Raw genomic sequence first — 18,585 nt, 5'->3', positions numbered from 1 at the left:
TAGTCCAGCCGTAGAGTTCCTAATGATTGTTTTCAGAAATAAAAGGTTATGGGCAATGTAATTTTAGCATCAATGCAGTAAACTATTGAATTTAATTTACATATAGTCTTTTATTCACCTTTATTAAAAGAAAGATCAAATAAAGTGAAGAAAATCTGGTCTTAGAGGAGCAAAGACCTGGTTTATCTTCTAACAAAGTATAGATAAAGGGTTGGTTATAATCATAATAATAATAATAATAATAATCTTTATTTTATATAGCACCTTTAAATGCTACTTCTCAAAGTGCTTTACAAAAAGGACACAATGCAAAAGTAAAAACAGATACACAAAAACAGAGAAATAAAACGTAAAAAAAATATACTAAACAAGAAATACACACACAAAAAAACTGAAATCACATATAAGCAAGTATTTAAAAAAAAGAGTTTTAAAGCAGCACTTGGCAACTTTTGCTCTCGGGGTCCCCCTACAGTTGGGAAAAAATAATGTCCTCAACTACTGTCGTAAGCTCTGTCATCCTACAACAGGGGATGCCATCGCGTGTGCATTTGCTGACATGACAGCCCTGATAGCCCTGAACTAGTGATGCGCAGGTCGTCTCATAACCCGCGGACCCCGTATGTCTATTTAATGGTCGCGGGTGTGCGGTGGGTTGTAAAAATATATCCAGTGGTGCGGGGCGGGCCAAATAACTTCATAAAAGCGTCCCGCGGGTCGGTGCAGCACTAACAGTTCCCCTGAACACTGCAGGAGGAGTTCACATGCAGGTGTTCTTCTGGCGGCGCGTGTGAAATGTCTTCATCCCAGGTTCAGTCAGTGGCTTATGTTTCAGCGTGTCATATGAATATAATTTCATGAGTTTTATTTTTTTCAAACGCCAAATAATCGCGATGCTCACGTTTACAAGCCAGCGTCATTATAGAAGTCTATTGGTTACCGTTTGACAGAATCTATATGATGCTTCAGTTCAATGTTTGAGTGGTCGGTAATCACCGTAACAAGCAGGACAGCATCGGTCGGGCACGCCTCCTTCAGCTCACGCCAACGAGCAAACGCTGGTCACATGTTGATCCTCGTCCTGCCTTTAATCCCATCACTTTTTGGTTTCCTCTTATTGCTTTCCTCCAACAAAACCTTTTCTTTCTTATGTGTCTGTGCTGCTTCGGACATGACTATATTATCTGACTAACAAAGTTGGGCTCGCACGTCAGAATGTAAGGAAGTGTGTGTGTTGGTGGAAGTGACGTATATGCCGTAAAGCAGTCGAATTTTGTAGTTCTTTTTGTTCTCGGGTTACTACCCGAAACCCGAAGTTTAAAAGTTCGATTAAAAACGATACAGACCCCATCAGGCTATGGCAGACATGTCATTCAACCTATTGTAAGTCGATTTATCATCACAAGAGTCTTAAAAAATATATTATGAAGGTTGAAAAGTTACCTAGTGCTGCTTTAAGAAGGGGTTTAAAAACACTAATTCTGCAAGGATTCTGCATGTCTAATCTCTCACGGAAGAGAGTTTTGGAGCAAGGGAAGAAAAAGCCCGGTCACCCATCGGGGGTAAGCGAGTTGAGTCAGGAGCGGATATCAAGCCTTGGAGTCTTAAAAGAACTGTATGTAAGAAATGTATTTCAATGAATCATAAAATGGCCCTGATATCTGGCTCAAGACATTAAGAAATCATGTTCATTTCAAATACTTCTATCACTGACAGCAGTAGTCCGGTCAGGATATCATCATTTAAAAGTTGTTGTTGCAGCGCTCAACTGATGTTGATGTTGACAACATATTGTATTTTGGCCTGAAGCTCCGCCCTCCAGCTATCGACCAATCACAGAGTCAGTAGTGTTTGGGCATCCGGGTTGCCAGATCTGCTCTATCCAGATTCACATTCACTCAAAACACGGTGACCCTGCAGCTGTTGCTTTTCTGGAACACTGTATTTCAGAGAAAAAAATATGGATGTTTCACAATTTTCTTTGCCATAACAGTGATAAGACAGAGTTTATGCTTATTGGTTCAACCCATCATGTGCATAAAGCTGGATCTTCAACACTAAATGTAGACAGCTCTGTCTTGGAGTTCTAAATAAAATAAAATAAAACTTGGGGGTGATTTTTGACGCCCACTCAACCTTTGACCATCATGTCCAGAACACTACTAAGTAAAACTACATTTTTTCATCTTAGAAATATTGCAAGATTGCTCCCTTGTGTTTTCATTTTCTGTGGGAGAAAAATGTATCAATACATTCGTCTTCTCTCATGGTGATTATGCTTTGCTTGCAGGGGTCTCGAAAACTACCCTAAATAAACTGCAATATGTCCGAAACTCAGCTGCTAGAATCCGGACAGGGACCAGGTCTAGAGAGCACATCACTTGCTATTTCTATTCCTATTTTAGAATCTCTACCCTGTCAGGTTTCGTATAGATTTTAATGCTTACTTATAAATCCTTGCATGGTCTGGCACCAGATAATTAATCTGAACTTTTAACTGTTAAAGGAAGTGTATAGCCCCGTTTCCACCAAAATTACCCGGAACAATTTGTACCAGGAACTTTTTTAAAGGAACTTTTCTCCCCCCAGACCTGCTACTGTCTGCGTTTCCACCGCGATCTAAAATACCGAGAAGATTAGGCAGATTAGTCCGGTGATGTAGGACTGCGCGCGACTGCTCCTCCAAGCCAGTGACGGACAAAAATCATTTTTGCGCGACCGCAAAAATGAACAAAAAATTATGACATTTTTTGTACCGATTGAAAGATTTAGGGGACTGTTTACATGAGACGTATCTAAACCGATCTGGTGTTTACATGTGATGACTTTCAATCGCAATCATTTTGTCACATGCAGTTTGTCTGCCGCATCAAAAATGTCAACGCTGTTTTCTCCAGCAGCTGGAGTGTGTTTACTGTAGCCATAGCAACTCTTAACGGCCACCAGGACTAATACAGTATTATTTATAGCTATTTATCTGTTGTAAAGTGTAATAATCATCTCAGGAAGAAAAAAATCTTCTGTCAGGCGCAGTTAAAGTAAAAACTGCCTGGGGCAATATACGCTGTGTCATTACTCCAACATTATCTTCATAACTTACGAAATAAAAAGTTTACCCCTCAGAAAAATGAGCTTTCCTCTCTTGTCAACATGAGCGCGGCGCGCGCGGTCACGTCATGTAAGGACGCACACTTAAAAGTAATCGGTCAGGTCGTTTACATGGTGAAAAATAGACTAAAAAAATGAATATCGAGTATGGAAGAGATTCAAGCTGTGCTGCTTTTGCTGGTTTGTATAACGTTAGGTTTACTAAAGAGGAAATTAACAACGACAGAAAAGAGCAGCATATTCAGAAAGCTTGTAAAGCTAGATTTAAAATGACAATGTATATTATTATCAGCTATTACGGACATTGAACGTGAGATGGCTGAGACGAACGCGCGCCATCAGACAGAGAGCAAGACTGATATTTACTGAACGTAGACCGAACCTCACAAAAGACTTTTAAAAATGCCGAGTTGAAATAAAATGCTGCGTGAGCTCAACCAATCAGCATGTTCAGCGCCCAAGTCCCGCCCTCGAAAGTTCCTGAACTTTGAAAAAGTACTACCTCGCGAGCAGGGCCGTTTGGAGGGGGAAATATTTAGCCGGAACTTCATTTAGACCCTGGTTCCTGCGGTCTAAACACACCGAGTACCACCCAAAGTTCCTGGTTCCTGGGTAAAGTTCCTGTGGTGGAAACGCGGCTTATGTAAGATTGTGGCCAAAACTAGTACTGCAATCACTATCCCCCTCCCACTGACTCGAGGTTGCCAGATAGGCTGCAGGATCAGCGGGAACGTTTGTAGATCTTCAGCTGTGGGAACTGCAAACAAATGAAACTTGAGTCCAAGTGTTCTAAAGAGCTGACCGAAGGGGGAAATATACTTACTAAAGAGTAAAGGACTCAGAGTAGATCCCTGGGGAACACCAAATCTGACTGAGCCAATTTTGGACTTATGGCAACAAACTGCCTACGGTCTGATAAGTAAGACTTAAACCAGTTTAATGCAGTCTCCGTGATGCCAAACTCAGATCCCATATGAGAATTATAATGCAAGTGTCTAATTGTGCACCAGGTGCTCCAAACATAACCCAGAGCAGGCACACATTTTATTGCATTTTCTCCCAATGAATAGGCCCTTTCAGAGACTGTGATGATGGGTTCACAGTTATTAACATTGTAAATCCAGCAACATTTTTGTTAAATATGTTTTCCTTTTTTACAAATATTTAATATACATTCAAAACACTATACTTTGTGTTTTATAACCTTGGCAGTAAATGACATAAAACTGGTTAACGCTGCTGCATGATGGAGTGATGGCAAATTTCCTTTCTCTATTCTGACCAACTTAATCAATCTCTTTTGGAAAGTCGCAGAAAAATGCTATCATAGATTTATTTTGCTTTTGGGGAGGCAAATGGGAATGTACAAACTTAATTATAGTAGTTTCTGTTCAGCGCTATAGAAGTTTACACAACTACGATAACTTCTACTTCTGAGAACCCCAGAAATGTTTTGGCTAAGATACTGCAAAACCGTATCTATTGTCTTTACATCAACAACAACTAATAGGTAAGTAAGATCCACATTGTTCAGTGTATTGTTGTTTTTTGAGGATAATCTAATCCTGGCAGGCTTGACTTCTGACAGGCAGAGAATGTTTCCAATAAATTATGTTTTCTGAAGTTTGGCCTAGGAATGACTTATCGAGGTTATAGTCATTCAAGAGTGAAACATAAATATGACATTCATTTCTTTATTCTTTATTCCGACATGGGCTGCACGGCTGAGATCACTGAGTAAAGGGCTGTAGTCTAACCGTTAGGCTGAATGCTGGAGGTAGAGACTGCAGTACAGTGGCTTCTTGACGAGTGTCTGCTCAGCAATCGTAGTCCTTTAGGTCAGCTTTGTGGTCTTTGCTGGTTATTGCACAATGCATTGTGGCCTTAGTTTGCCATAAGAGGTTTGCATTGAATGTGTGAATATATTCAATTAAAATTGTATTTCTGTCCTAATAACTCTCTGGTCTCTGGTTGTTTGGCGTGGTAATGGATATGGCAATGTTGATATGTTTGGACTTGGCTGAATAGATCTGCTGCACTGATGCTGTTGGTTATTGCTGATGCAGAAGTACAGGACTTGCTACATACATATATATATATATATATATATATGACATGCTGCTGTGAGCAAGTAAGACATGATGCAGCTATACAATAGAGTGAACATGAATTACCCGTATACAGATCTATACAGCGGCCTAATGCACAAAACTAGGATAAGGAATTAAGCCGGGATATCTTGGTGATCTTCTGCCTGACGTGGTCATACTCAATTCTAGTCAGAATATGAGTCTGATGCTCCATTGGGCTGTGATTATGGGGCGTGTTTCAACCCAACCAGGAAAGACATCAATTGGACAGACCTACAACCAATCAGAGCAACGAAGAGACGTCAACATAGCTCAACTGCACTGTGTTGCCAAGTCCGCGTTTTTTTTCTGCGGGTTGTTTTCTATGTCCGCGGGTTAAAGTGACTATTATGTGATATATAGACCTATGAGTGCGAATTTTAGCAGACAGCCTTGCCAAAATAACATTTACCCCCCAAAAGCCATTTTCTCCCCGGAGAACCCCCCGAGAAGCTATTGTTTAGGGCTAGTAGTTGGCGGGTTTTGTTGTAAAAACTTGGCAACCCTGTCTGCACGCGCTGAAATCAGGCTGGAATACACGATCTTTGCCGGTGTTGTAAAAAAATTAAATAATTTAATGACACACAGAGTACTTACCCAACATGATCATCATTTCTGAGAGAAATGTGAAGGTGAATGCACAAACAAGCTCTCCGTTTAGGATTCGAACAAATATAATCCAAGCCCCTTTGATGACGTGATGATTACGTTCCTGTTGATCATCTGTCCGTCATCGTCTAAAGCCCGCCCTGATGATCTCATTGGTCAGAACAGTTTCTGTTCGGGGATAATTACTCCTCTATGGAGCGAGGCCAGACCGAACTGCCCGACCTAAAAATGTTGTGGGCGGGGCTGAGTTCGGCTGGCATCCCGGCTAGGTGATCTTCTCATCTGTATGCAAAATTAATCACACCGCTGTCATGTAAACGTACCCTAAAGGCACACTCACACCAAGAACAATAACGAAAAATAACATTAGTGGATAAATTGAGCAAGGATCACCAAGATATCCCAGCTTAATCCCTTATCCTAGTTTTGTGCAATAGGCCCCTGGTGGAGCTGGGGAAGGTGTATGGCTTCTGAAAGCGAGCTGCACTGCTAAGGCAAATGCTAACCAAATATATTTTAAAGTTGATCACACAAGCTCATTGGCTACTGATACAGCAGGAACCAATCAGCTGTGTCCTATAGAAAATGACGTGATTGCAAGAAGGTTGTGTTAAAATATTGTGGTTTTTCGAATATTCCCTTTCCCGTGGTGTGTAATAAAGCTGTCTGTGAATGAAAACGTTCTGCAAAGTTGTACTCAAGTGTCACATGCCTGTCCTGTCTTGTGTGCACATGTGGGTTTTGTCAGTATGGCATTTGTGCTTCTGTCACTGTCTGATCCCTCCCCCTTGTTATCTGATTAGTGTTGATTTCTCCCACCTGTTCCCTCTTGATTTCTTCCCTTTATAAGCTCCTTGTGTTTGTCAGTCTGTGTTGGATCCTTGTGTAATGTCTGCGTCTCCCGTCGTCCCCGTGATTCTGTTGGTTTGTTTAAGTTTATATTTTATTATTCTATTATGTGTTTTTTCCCCTCGTGGGTTGTTGTTTTGAGTTTGTTTTATTTTGCAAATAAATCATCCTTCTCCTGCACTTGAGTCCTCGCACCATTTTCACTTGTCTGTGACGTGACAGAGAAGGATCCAACCATACAATGAGGACTCAGCAGAGAAGTTCTCCCTCGGTGCCAGTTCCGGGGGTCCCGAGTCCGGGAGCCCTGAGTCCAGACATGGCCTGGAGGGCTGTAAAAGGAGGCTTTGTGGTGGCAGTCCTGCATGCTTGGGAGAAGCACAGGGTGTCATCCACAACTCCGGTGGTCCCTGTGCCGGTGGTCCCTGTGCCGGTGGATCGTGTTCCGGTGGTCCCTGTGCCGGTGGATCGTGTTCCGGTGGTCCCTATGCCGGTGGATCGTGTTCCGGTGGTCCCTGTGCCGGTGGACTCCGTTCCGGTGGTCCCGAGTCCGGAAACGGCCTGGAGGGCTGTGATGGGATGCTTTGTGGTGGCAGTCCTGCATGCGTGGAAGGAGCACAGGGCTTTATCCGAAGCCCCGGAGGCAGTTCCGGTGGTCCCAGTTCCGGTGGATCGTGTGCCGGTGGTCTCAGTTCCGGCGGATCGTGTTCCGGTGGTCCCTGTGCCGGCGGATCGTGTTCCGGTGGTCCCTGTGCCGGTGGATCGTGTTCCGGTGGTCCCAGTTCCGGCAGATCATGTTCCGGTGGTCCCAATGCCAGCAGATCGTATTCCGGTGGTCCCAGTGCCGGTGGATACTGCTGGACTGGAGAAGTTTCCCCAACGCCCTGCCTGCGCCGCTGAGGCGCCCTGCTCTCCCTGCGCCGCTGAGGCGCCCTGCTCTCCCTGCGCCCCTGAGGCGCCCTGCTCTCCCTGCGCCCCTGAGGCGCCCTGCTCTCCCTGCGCCCCTGAGGCGCCCTGCTCTCCGTGCGCCGCTGAGGCGCCCTGCTCTCCGTGCGCCGCTGAGGCGTCCTGCTCTCCGTGCGCCGCTGAGGCGTCCTGCTCTCCGTGCGCCGCTGAGGCGTCCTGCTCTCCGTGCGCCGCTGAGGCGTCCTGCTCTCCGTGCGCCGCTGAGGCGTCCTGCTCTCCGTGCGCCGCTGAGGCGTCCTGCTCTCCGTGCGCCGCTGAGGCGTCCTGCTCTCACCGCTCCTCCCTGGCGCCCCCTGCACTCACCGCGCCACCCAGGAGTCCTGCTCTCACCGCGCCGCCCTGGCCGCCTGAACTCTGCGGGCCGCCTGAACTCGGTGGGCCTCCCGACCTCGGCGGGCCGTCCTGGCCATTCGAACTTTGTGTGCCACCGTGGCCTCTTGAACTTTTTGTTTTCCTTGTCCCTCCCTTGTTTACCCCTCCCTTGTCTGTTTCTTCCTGGTCTGTCCCCCCCGTGCCCCCCTGGTCAGTCCCCCCCGTGCCCCCCTGGTCAGTCCCCCCCGTGCCCCCCTGGTCTGTCCCCCCCGTGCCCCCCTGGTCTGTCCCTCCCGTCCCGCCCTGGTCTGTCCCTCCCGTCCCGCCCTGGTCTGTCCCGCCCGTCCCTAGTGGAGCGTCTGGTAGCCGCTCCTTAAGGAGGGGGTAATGTCACATGCCTGTCCTGTCTTGTGTGCACATGTGGGTTTTGTCAGTATGGCATTTGTGCTTCTGTCACTGTCTGATCCCTCCCCCTTGTTATCTGATTAGTGTTGATTTCTCCCACCTGTTCCCTCTTGATTTCTTCCCTTTATAAGCTCCTTGTGTTTGTCAGTCTGTGTTGGATCCTTGTGTAATGTCTGCGTCTCCCGTCGTCCCCGTGATTCTGTTGGTTTGTTTAAGTTTATATTTTATTATTCTATTATGTGTTTTTTCCCCTCGTGGGTTGTTGTTTTGAGTTTGTTTTATTTTGCAAATAAATCATCCTTCTCCTGCACTTGAGTCCTCGCACCATTTTCACTTGTCTGTGACGTGACAGAGAAGGATCCAACCATACAATGAGGACTCAGCAGAGAAGTTCTCCCTCGGTGCCAGTTCCGGGGGTCCCGAGTCCGGGAGCCCTGAGTCCAGACATGGCCTGGAGGGCTGTAAAAGGAGGCTTTGTGGTGGCAGTCCTGCATGCTTGGGAGAAGCACAGGGTGTCATCCACAACTCCGGTGGTCCCTGTGCCGGTGGTCCCTGTGCCGGTGGATCGTGTTCCGGTGGTCCCTGTGCCGGTGGATCGTGTTCCGGTGGTCCCTATGCCGGTGGATCGTGTTCCGGTGGTCCCTGTGCCGGTGGACTCCGTTCCGGTGGTCCCGAGTCCGGAAACGGCCTGGAGGGCTGTGATGGGATGCTTTGTGGTGGCAGTCCTGCATGCGTGGAAGGAGCACAGGGCTTTATCCGAAGCCCCGGAGGCAGTTCCGGTGGTCCCAGTTCCGGTGGATCGTGTGCCGGTGGTCTCAGTTCCGGCGGATCGTGTTCCGGTGGTCCCTGTGCCGGCGGATCGTGTTCCGGTGGTCCCTGTGCCGGTGGATCGTGTTCCGGTGGTCCCAGTTCCGGCAGATCATGTTCCGGTGGTCCCAATGCCAGCAGATCGTATTCCGGTGGTCCCAGTGCCGGTGGATACTGCTGGACTGGAGAAGTTTCCCCAACGCCCTGCCTGCGCCGCTGAGGCGCCCTGCTCTCCCTGCGCCGCTGAGGCGCCCTGCTCTCCCTGCGCCCCTGAGGCGCCCTGCTCTCCCTGCGCCCCTGAGGCGCCCTGCTCTCCCTGCGCCCCTGAGGCGCCCTGCTCTCCCTGCGCCCCTGAGGCGCCCTGCTCTCCGTGCGCCGCTGAGGCGCCCTGCTCTCCGTGCGCCGCTGAGGCGTCCTGCTCTCCGTGCGCCGCTGAGGCGTCCTGCTCTCCGTGCGCCGCTGAGGCGTCCTGCTCTCCGTGCGCCGCTGAGGCGTCCTGCTCTCCGTGCGCCGCTGAGGCGTCCTGCTCTCCGTGCGCCGCTGAGGCGTCCTGCTCTCCGTGCGCCGCTGAGGCGTCCTGCTCTCCGTGCGCCGCTGAGGCGTCCTGCTCTCACCGCTCCTCCCTGGCGCCCCCTGCACTCACCGCGCCACCCAGGAGTCCTGCTCTCACCGCGCCGCCCTGGCCGCCTGAACTCTGCGGGCCGCCTGAACTCGGTGGGCCTCCCGACCTCGGCGGGCCGTCCTGGCCATTCGAACTTTGTGTGCCACCGTGGCCTCTTGAACTTTTTGTTTTCCTTGTCCCTCCCTTGTTTACCCCTCCCTTGTCTGTTTCTTCCTGGTCTGTCCCCCCCGTGCCCCCCTGGTCAGTCCCCCCCGTGCCCCCCTGGTCTGTCCCCCCCGTGCCCCCCTGGTCTGTCCCTCCCGTCCCGCCCTGGTCTGTCCCTCCCGTCCCGCCCTGGTCTGTCCCGCCCGTCCCTAGTGGAGCGTCTGGTAGCCGCTCCTTAAGGAGGGGGTAATGTCACATGCCTGTCCTGTCTTGTGTGCACATGTGGGTTTTGTCAGTATGGCATTTGTGCTTCTGTCACTGTCTGATCCCTCCCCCTTGTTATCTGATTAGTGTTGATTTCTCCCACCTGTTCCCTCTTGATTTCTTCCCTTTATAAGCTCCTTGTGTTTGTCAGTCTGTGTTGGATCCTTGTGTAATGTCTGCGTCTCCCGTCGTCCCCGTGATTCTGTTGGTTTGTTTAAGTTTATATTTTATTATTCTATTATGTGTTTTTTCCCCTCGTGGGTTGTTGTTTTGAGTTTGTTTTATTTTGCAAATAAATCATCCTTCTCCTGCACTTGAGTCCTCGCACCATTTTCACTTGTCTGTGACGTGACATCAAGTCACTATTTGTATAATGCTGTAAGTTGCTATGTTTGCTGTACTCTGTCCGTCCACGAACAACTTGACCCGCTCTTCAAAAATCCCTCTTTGGGATTTAATGCTGCATTCACATGCTCTCGGCATTGTCGTAAATACAAGTTACCTTGGTAAAAATTGCACATGAACGTCCTCCCATTTCGAAATTTGAATGGGATGAGCTCATAATCACGACTTCAGAAGTGGGAATTATTACATTTCCGATAGCACGTGAAGGCGGCATAACTGACGACTGCTACTCAAAGGGGTCAGTACCCAGTTTGTCCTGCTCCTCAAAATCACAACCTGAAGTATGAATAATTATTGAGGTATATATTTTGTTTGAAAAAAAAAAACATTTCCCTCCTTTACATATGCATTTTAAGACATAAGAAAATCAAAGAATCAGCTAACTGTAGCTTTAAAACCATGTCAGTGTGCAGTATACATTATTTTAAGAAGACAACAGATTTTTATAAATGAGAATCTGGTTAAATGTTGCAACAAAATTGGACTCCAAATTAGAAAATCAGAAAATCTGTTTTGTTGTTAAATTGAGCCAAAGACGACATATATGTGACTCCGCGTTGAAAACCTAGCTAAAGTAAATTTTTGTGATTTACATTATGTAAAGAACATTATTTGAACATATAACCTTGATATATTTAATGTTGAATGAGTACGATCATGTCAAAGATAGAAATCAATGTGGAAATATAACCAATGAGTGAAATCAAAATGTGATGCTCCTAATCTCAATATTAGATGATGAGACTTTAGCCTGGATTTCACAGACAAGAATCACATTATGTGTAGCAATTAGGAATATATTGTAGGCTAATGCTTTTTCTATTCTGAGCACAGGGGGCTACCTGCTCTTTCTGTCTCATCGCCATCATCTTCTCTCGTTCTTTTTCCCCCAGTCTCCTTCTCTTGCCCTGTATCTTTTCTCTTATCAAAGCTGAGCTTTGTTTGAAGCAGTCATTTCATTTTCGTCTGTATCGGTAAAAACAAAGTTGTAAATGTAAGGCTTCCAAGAAAACCAGGTAAAGAAAACGTTATTAGTTTGCATCCCTGATTATTAAGCGCTCTCGCGGTGTTGTGATGTCAAACATCAGTCGTTGTTCGAAGCGCCGGTTGGTGGTTGTGGCGTTTGTCCCGCCTCTCCTCCACTGTGATTGGACTATTGAAAAGTGCGGCGCATCCATTGGAAACAATTGAAAACATACGCCGGGCGAGGCGAGAATACCTGTTTGTACACGCCGCCTTAATAGGCCATTATTTTGCAACTTCTATTATGTACACCTCGGAGAATTACCGAGGTCCGGACCTCAGGGGCCTCAATGGTGGGTACGGCCCTGACTGAAATACATCTATAAACCAGCTGTGAGCTGCAGTATTACCTAAAACTTTGTCTTTTGACGCAGATTGTCTGTCATTCTTACTACTTTGAGTAAAGATAAAGGATGGAGCAAGATTTGTTTTGAAAACTTTAATGTTCCATCAGTCATTCACGTTAGTGCTGGGCTAACGCATGCACTGGTATTGATACAGTTCCCACATGTGCACCGCAATAAATTAGAAACACACACACACACACACACAGGTTTGTTGATGGACATACACTTGTTAATGCTGATGGTCAGGAATTACAGTTATAACATCTCATAATGTACCTCAAACTGATTAGCATCACTGAGTAACGTCCTGCTCAGGAGGGATTTAGAGAGACTGATTCATCCATCGGGTCGTTTGAGAATCATAAAAAATGGGGTGATGTACAATGTTTATTATGAGAAAATTAATGTTTTTTGACCTTTGATGTTAAACTTTTGTTGGAAACTAAATTGGGAGCCTTTAAAATAGCATAATAGAGGCACTTAAAGGACCTATTAGCCTGCGCCATCTCGAGTTTCACGACAGACCTTTGTATATGAATATTGTAACAATAGAATGACTGATTGCTGTATTCAGGTTGCCAGGCCCCAGTCTCTCATCGGATTTGGTTCACGCTTTGACAAACTGGATCAAGCGGAGACCAGAAGTCTGCTCATATGTTTCCTGCACATTATGAAGACCATTTCAGGGGGTGAGACTTCTAAAACACCAAACTTCGGAAGAGGATGTCTATTTCACATACTCAAATCTCATACAGTAGCGTCTGTAATGCCCTGTGACCTGTTTTATAATGCTCTGAGGATGATTTGCTCTCTGTGTTGCAGAGGTGATCGTTTCATACTGGCATCGAGCCATTCACCAGGAGATCAATGACTTCTTCAATATCCTGGAGTAAGTGACACTATTCATGAAGACCAACAAAGAGATAAAGTTCAAGAGAAGAATTAATGAGAAATAAAGTAACCGTGTCTCCACTATTTTACTCTCTTTTCTCTTTTAAACAGACTATGTCTCCAACACTTCCGGTTCCTTGGAAAGCGCCACATTGCCAGGTAAGATCTCTCCTCCGTTAAAAGTGTTTTGCGTGTGCTGCAGTAAGTCTACATGAATTAAGGTTGAACCGCTGGAGTCACAAGGACTATTTTAACGGCGTCTTTACTGCCTTTCTGGACATTGAAAGTATTAATTAAACTGCTGTCTATGGAGGGGTCAGAGAGCTCTCGGATTTCATCAGAAATATCTTCATTTGTCTTCTGAAGATGAACGAAGGTCTTACGGGTAACCTGATGATCCATGTTATCCTAGCATAACATGATCACTCACAACCTGACTGCAGTCTTATTTTTTCTGATTCATTTTGTCACAGTGTTTTAAACTTTTCCAAATCATGAAGGTTTGATTATTTTCAGGTTTAAATTTAAACTTTGAATACCAGATTTCAAATGTTACCCTACTGCAGTGGTTTTCAATCCTGGTCCTGGCGACCCACTGCTCCAGCGGCGTAGCACCAAATTTTGGACCCTGGGTACAAACCATCTTGCTGGGCCCCGTACCATGTATGTGTATGTATAGAAAACTGACTTCTAAGGGCTCCTGCCTCGGGCCCTGGTTACTCGGTACCCTTTATCCCCCCAGTCCGACGCCCCTGCGCTGCTCTGCACGTTTTGTGTAAACGGATTACTGCAAAGACTTCCAAACTTTGAGATGTCATCCTATTCATGGGACTGGAACTGGGACTGAAGTGGGACAGTACTTGCTGGAAATTCAGCACGGCTCTACATATACATTATTTTAAGATTACATGATCAACGTTTTCATGATCGATTATCACTGTCATTTACTACAAAATAATGGAAATAATTAATAGATCTAAAGTTTAACATCATTTTGGCCTAATTTTGTTTAATTTATAACCATCGGAATGAACTGCTAAATATGTTTTTGGTAACACTGTAGTTTAAGGTCCAATTCTCGCTATTAACTATTTGCTTATTAGCATGCATATTACTGGGACACTTATAAAGCCTTATTCTAAATATTATATTATAAATGGCTTATTCTGCATAAGGTTGCACTTTATTTTACATTATGCGTTCTTACAGTGTTCTTAGCTAAGAAAGCACTGTTAATATAAGGTAACTACTTAGGTTATGGTTAGGTTTAGGGGTAGGTTCAGGTTCAGTACTCAGTTATTGTAGTAAGTACAGAGTATGTACATGTATATTCTACATCTCTTAATCCTACCCAATACCTAAACTTAACAACTACATATTACACTTTATTTCAAGGTGTCATTGTTACAGTGTAATTATATATACTAATCCTATATAATGACTGCTGTAGTATGTGAGTGAGTCGGTAGTGTCTGACCTTGTTTTTGACTCCCACTATTTCAATACATCTGTGTTTGTGTTGAGTAGACCTTGCTACCTATTTCCATTGTTGTATCATGTTTAATAACCTTACATGTCTCCCTCATCCCGCTCTCCATGTTTTCCTCTGTCTGGCTTCCACACATAAATCCACATTCTCACTGTAAGACATTCAGCAATCTCTAGACTGCCATCAAAGATAACAAAACTAGCATGAGACGTTTAACTTTTGCCATTTAATGTCACGATACAAGCTTCACTTTTCCTGCTTTTAAACACTCTCCCCTTGAAGCTTGGCTTTGATTTCCCTGTCTATAATGGCGTGGCCGTCCTGCTGTGAGCAAGGTCATTTTAGGATGAAGGTTGGCATTAACCCTGCTCTAATTGGCTGGTTGTGTGCGCAGGAAGCTAGCGGCCGCAGTTAAGCTGGCTCAGGCCACACAGAACAATGGCACCCTGAAGGGGTCTAACGTGTCCTACCAGTCTTCAGGGCTCCTACCCCAATGGTAAACACCTAACCGGTCTACACAGAGCTCCCAAAAATGACTTAAAGGACAACTCCAGTGAGAAAAGATCCTAGGGGTAATTAACACAAGGCTACTGAGTACATCGTTCTCTGGGATGCGTTTTCATGAAATCGAATGTAAAGAGTTTTATCTCTAAAAACAGATTAGCTTATAACGCTTGTCTATGGGGCACAGGGTAAGTAAAATTAACTGGCTAGTTAATACCACTAACAAGGCTCAAAATAGCCTCACACTAACACGGCAGCATAATGAGGGTCGCGACATGCAGACCGAAGCATTGAGAACTGTGTAAGTGTACAAACAGTTTAATAAGAAGATACTTTATAAAGACAGTACACAGTAAATTCCCCAGTGTTGAATTAACACCGGTCGGTGTTCATATGGGAACCACCAGCAGGGTGTTAAAGTAACACTGAAGCAGTGTTAGAGTTAATAAGATACTTAAGTGATTAATTAAGGGATGATTGTTTGATTATTAATGACACCTGATGATAATGAGCAGAATCACTGAAGGACAGATGGTGCCGTTTTCTTGAAATGTTTGGTCACCATTATGGAGATCAGTGTTTCCTTTAGTTGGGCAGTTTGCCTCTTGGCTTCTGAGGTCAGTTTGTGTAACAGTGTTTATCAAAACACAGTTAGTTACAAAATATGTTTAACCAAAGATTATCAGATGATAAACCTTGGTTCATCATAAAAAAATATTGATTATACTCATCCCTGGCTCTAATTAGTTAACGCTTAATAGAGTATATTCAAGTGCTTCCTCGCCACAGATCAAACATTCTGAAAAATAATCTTTATCCAAACACAGAAACATCAAGAATCAGCGAATGAATCTCTACAACGGTGACACGCTTTCATGCTGCAATGCATTCTGGGAGCCACTACAGTACAAAAATCATGGCTCCCAGCATGCAAGTATGTCACCATTGTTGAGATTCATATGCTGATTCTTGATTTGTGCGGATAATAAGTAACACCATTTATAAAATAAAAAAAAATCAGACTGTTTTATTAGTTACAAGAAAGCATTGTTGGTGAATATTATCAATTAACATTAAAAAAAAACAGTTTTGATCATTGAGACATTAAGAAAACATTTTACTTTATGATGATGAAAGCAATATTGTTGCCTTCACAACAAACTAAGTGTTTTAAAAAACACAATTGCTTAAATCACAAACTGACCTCAGAAGCCAGGAGTCAAACTGGCCAACTAAAGGAAACACTGATCTCCATAATGGTGCCCAAACATTTCAAGAAAACGGCACCATCTTTCCTTCAGTGATTCTGCTCATTATCATCAGGTGTCGTTAATAATCAAACAATCATCCCTCAATTAATCACTTAAGTATCTTATTAACTCTAACACTGCTTCAGTGTTACTTTAACACCCTGCTGGTTGTTCCCATATGAACACCGACCGGTGTTAATTCAACACTGGGGAATTTACTGTGTACATTACGTGTTTACAGACGGCAGCCATCTTGGAAAACAGTCTCGACGAGTCGATCCAAGAACGCCTCAATGCTTCGGTTTGCGCCGTGTTAGTGTGAGGCTATTTTGAGCCTTGTTAGTGGTATTAGCTAGTGATTTAATTTCACTTACCCTGTGCCTCATAGACAAGCGTTATAAGCTAATCTGTTTTTAGAGATAAAACTCTTTACATTCGATTTTCATGAAAGCGCATCCCAGAGAACGATCTACTCGATAACCATCTGCTAATTACCCCTAGGGTCATTTCTCACCGGAGTTGTCCTTTAACATGATGTATGCATTGCATAAAATTAATACTTGCATTTTTTAGCTAAAAGAGTTTAATCCTGATAATAACATTCCTACACATACTTGTAGCCACACATTCACAAAGCATTTGTCCCTGTGGGTCCCACTTTATACTAGGCATCTTTAACTATCTAACACGTCAAAAAAATACTTATTGTGTCCATTTGTATTTTTTTTAAAACACAGTTACGCCTTATTTTAAGGTGTCTGTGTTGTAATTCAGTACTGAGTAAAAATAATTAACTACATGTACTTACTTTAGTGTTGGGGTTAAGATTAGGGATAGTCGCATTTAATTATGCACAATTTATAGCTTTTACAAAAGTAACTACAAATAACATGTAACGAGGAATGTTACTGAGGTGGGATATGAGGTAAATAAGGATAATAAGGTTGAAGAAACAATGATACACATTGCTTTAAAGCAGCTTTACAGAAAAACTAAAGTTGGTGTTTATAATATCTTAATATCTTTATACCTTATATTCACATTTAGCAGATTAGAGCTGGGAGATGATATAGTTTACATTTTGTGATGATAAGCATTCAAGCAGTTGATCCAACTTTATGTGAAGAGCTGGGCAATAATATGTCTGTGAATAAAGTTGGATATTATATATCAGGCATAACATTATGACAGATGAAGTTAATAACACTGTTTATCTCTTCATCACGGCTCCTGTTCGTGGGTGGGATATATTAGGCAGCAAGTGAACATTTTGTCCTCAAAGTTGATGTGTTAGAAGCAGGAAAAATGGGCAAGCGTAAGGATTTGAGGGAGTTTGACAAGGGCCAGATTGTGACGGCTAGACGACTGGGTCAGAGCATCTCCAAAACTGCAGCTCTTGTGGGCTGTTCCCGGTCTGCAGTGGTCAGTCTCTATCAAAAGTGCTCCAAGGAAGGAGCAGTGGAGAACCGGCCACAGGGTCATGGGCGGCCAAGGCTCATTGTTGCACGTGGGGAGTGAAGGCTGGCCCGTGTGGGCCGATCAAACAGACGAGCTACTGGAGCTCAAACTGCTCAAGAAGTTAATGCTAGTTCTGATAGAAAGGTGTCAGAATACACAGAGCATCTCAGTTTGGGGCGGCATAGACCAGCCAGAGTGCCCATGTGACCCCTGACCCCTGAAAGCGCCAACAGAACTGTCGCAACTGAATTTTACATCACATGGATGCGTGTCTTACCTGGTGAACACATGGCCCCAGGATGCACTATTGGAAAAAGGCGAGCCGGTGGAGGCAGTGTGATGCTTTGGGCAATGTTCTGCTGGGAAACCTTGGGTCCTCCATCCATGTGGATGTTACTTTGACACGCACCAGCTACCTAAGCATTGCTGCAGATCCATGAAGGCCCCACCTCATAAGTTACAGGACATAAAGGATCTGCTGCTACCATCTTGGTGCCAGATACCACAACACACCTTCACACAATATTAGGAAGGTGGTCATAATGTTATGCCTGAATTGTGTATTTCCAGCTTTATATCGAGAGAACAAGTGCGTTATATTAAATTATTTCTTTAAATGTTAGTGCATAGTTAAAGGCGCTTCATATAAAGTGGGTCCGTCCTGTGTAAATATCATAGTTCATCATGTCTTTTCACAGAAGTCTTCGGTTACATCCATAGTGTGGGAACCATGTGTGTCTGTATCCAGCGAGCCCCTCTCATTCACCTCCCAATATCGCTGATATTTCTCTGTGGTTACAAAAAAAGTATATGACTATTTAGTGTTTATTTTTTTAGCTAAATGTAGCTAACTAAAGGCCAAAATCCAAGATACTCTTGACAGTCTGTAAACACTCAAAGAAATAGAGGGAGAAAATGGGGGAATTTTATCTATTTTTCTCTCTCTGCTATTGTCATGATAACTCTAGATTATATTATAGGCGTCACTAATCAGTTTAACGCCACT

At 44.5% G+C, this 18,585-nt stretch overlaps 1 protein-coding gene across 7 annotated transcripts in view; it reads left to right on the top strand.

The window, feature by feature from the left end:
• Positions 1-18,585, top strand: part of dock10 (dedicator of cytokinesis 10) — a 213,338-nt gene that overhangs the window by 153,939 nt on the left and 40,814 nt on the right. For 6 of the 7 annotated variants that reach the window (XM_067450021.1, XM_067450016.1, XM_067450015.1 and 3 more), the window contains exons 36-39: positions 12,562-12,676; positions 12,810-12,876; positions 12,990-13,037; positions 14,762-14,863. In XM_067450021.1, coding sequence (XP_067306122.1) covers positions 12,562-12,676; positions 12,810-12,876; positions 12,990-13,037; positions 14,762-14,863 — 332 coding nt within the window. The remainder of the gene's footprint in view (positions 1-12,561; positions 12,677-12,809; positions 12,877-12,989; positions 13,038-14,761; positions 14,864-18,585) is intronic. The other variant, XM_067450019.1, reaches the window with a different exon arrangement.

Source organism: Pseudorasbora parva, chromosome 8, assembly GCF_024679245.1.
Source record: "Pseudorasbora parva isolate DD20220531a chromosome 8, ASM2467924v1, whole genome shotgun sequence".
NCBI classification, from domain to species: domain Eukaryota; kingdom Metazoa; phylum Chordata; class Actinopteri; order Cypriniformes; family Gobionidae; genus Pseudorasbora; species Pseudorasbora parva.
This window is presented reverse-complemented; position numbering and strand designations above follow the sequence as displayed.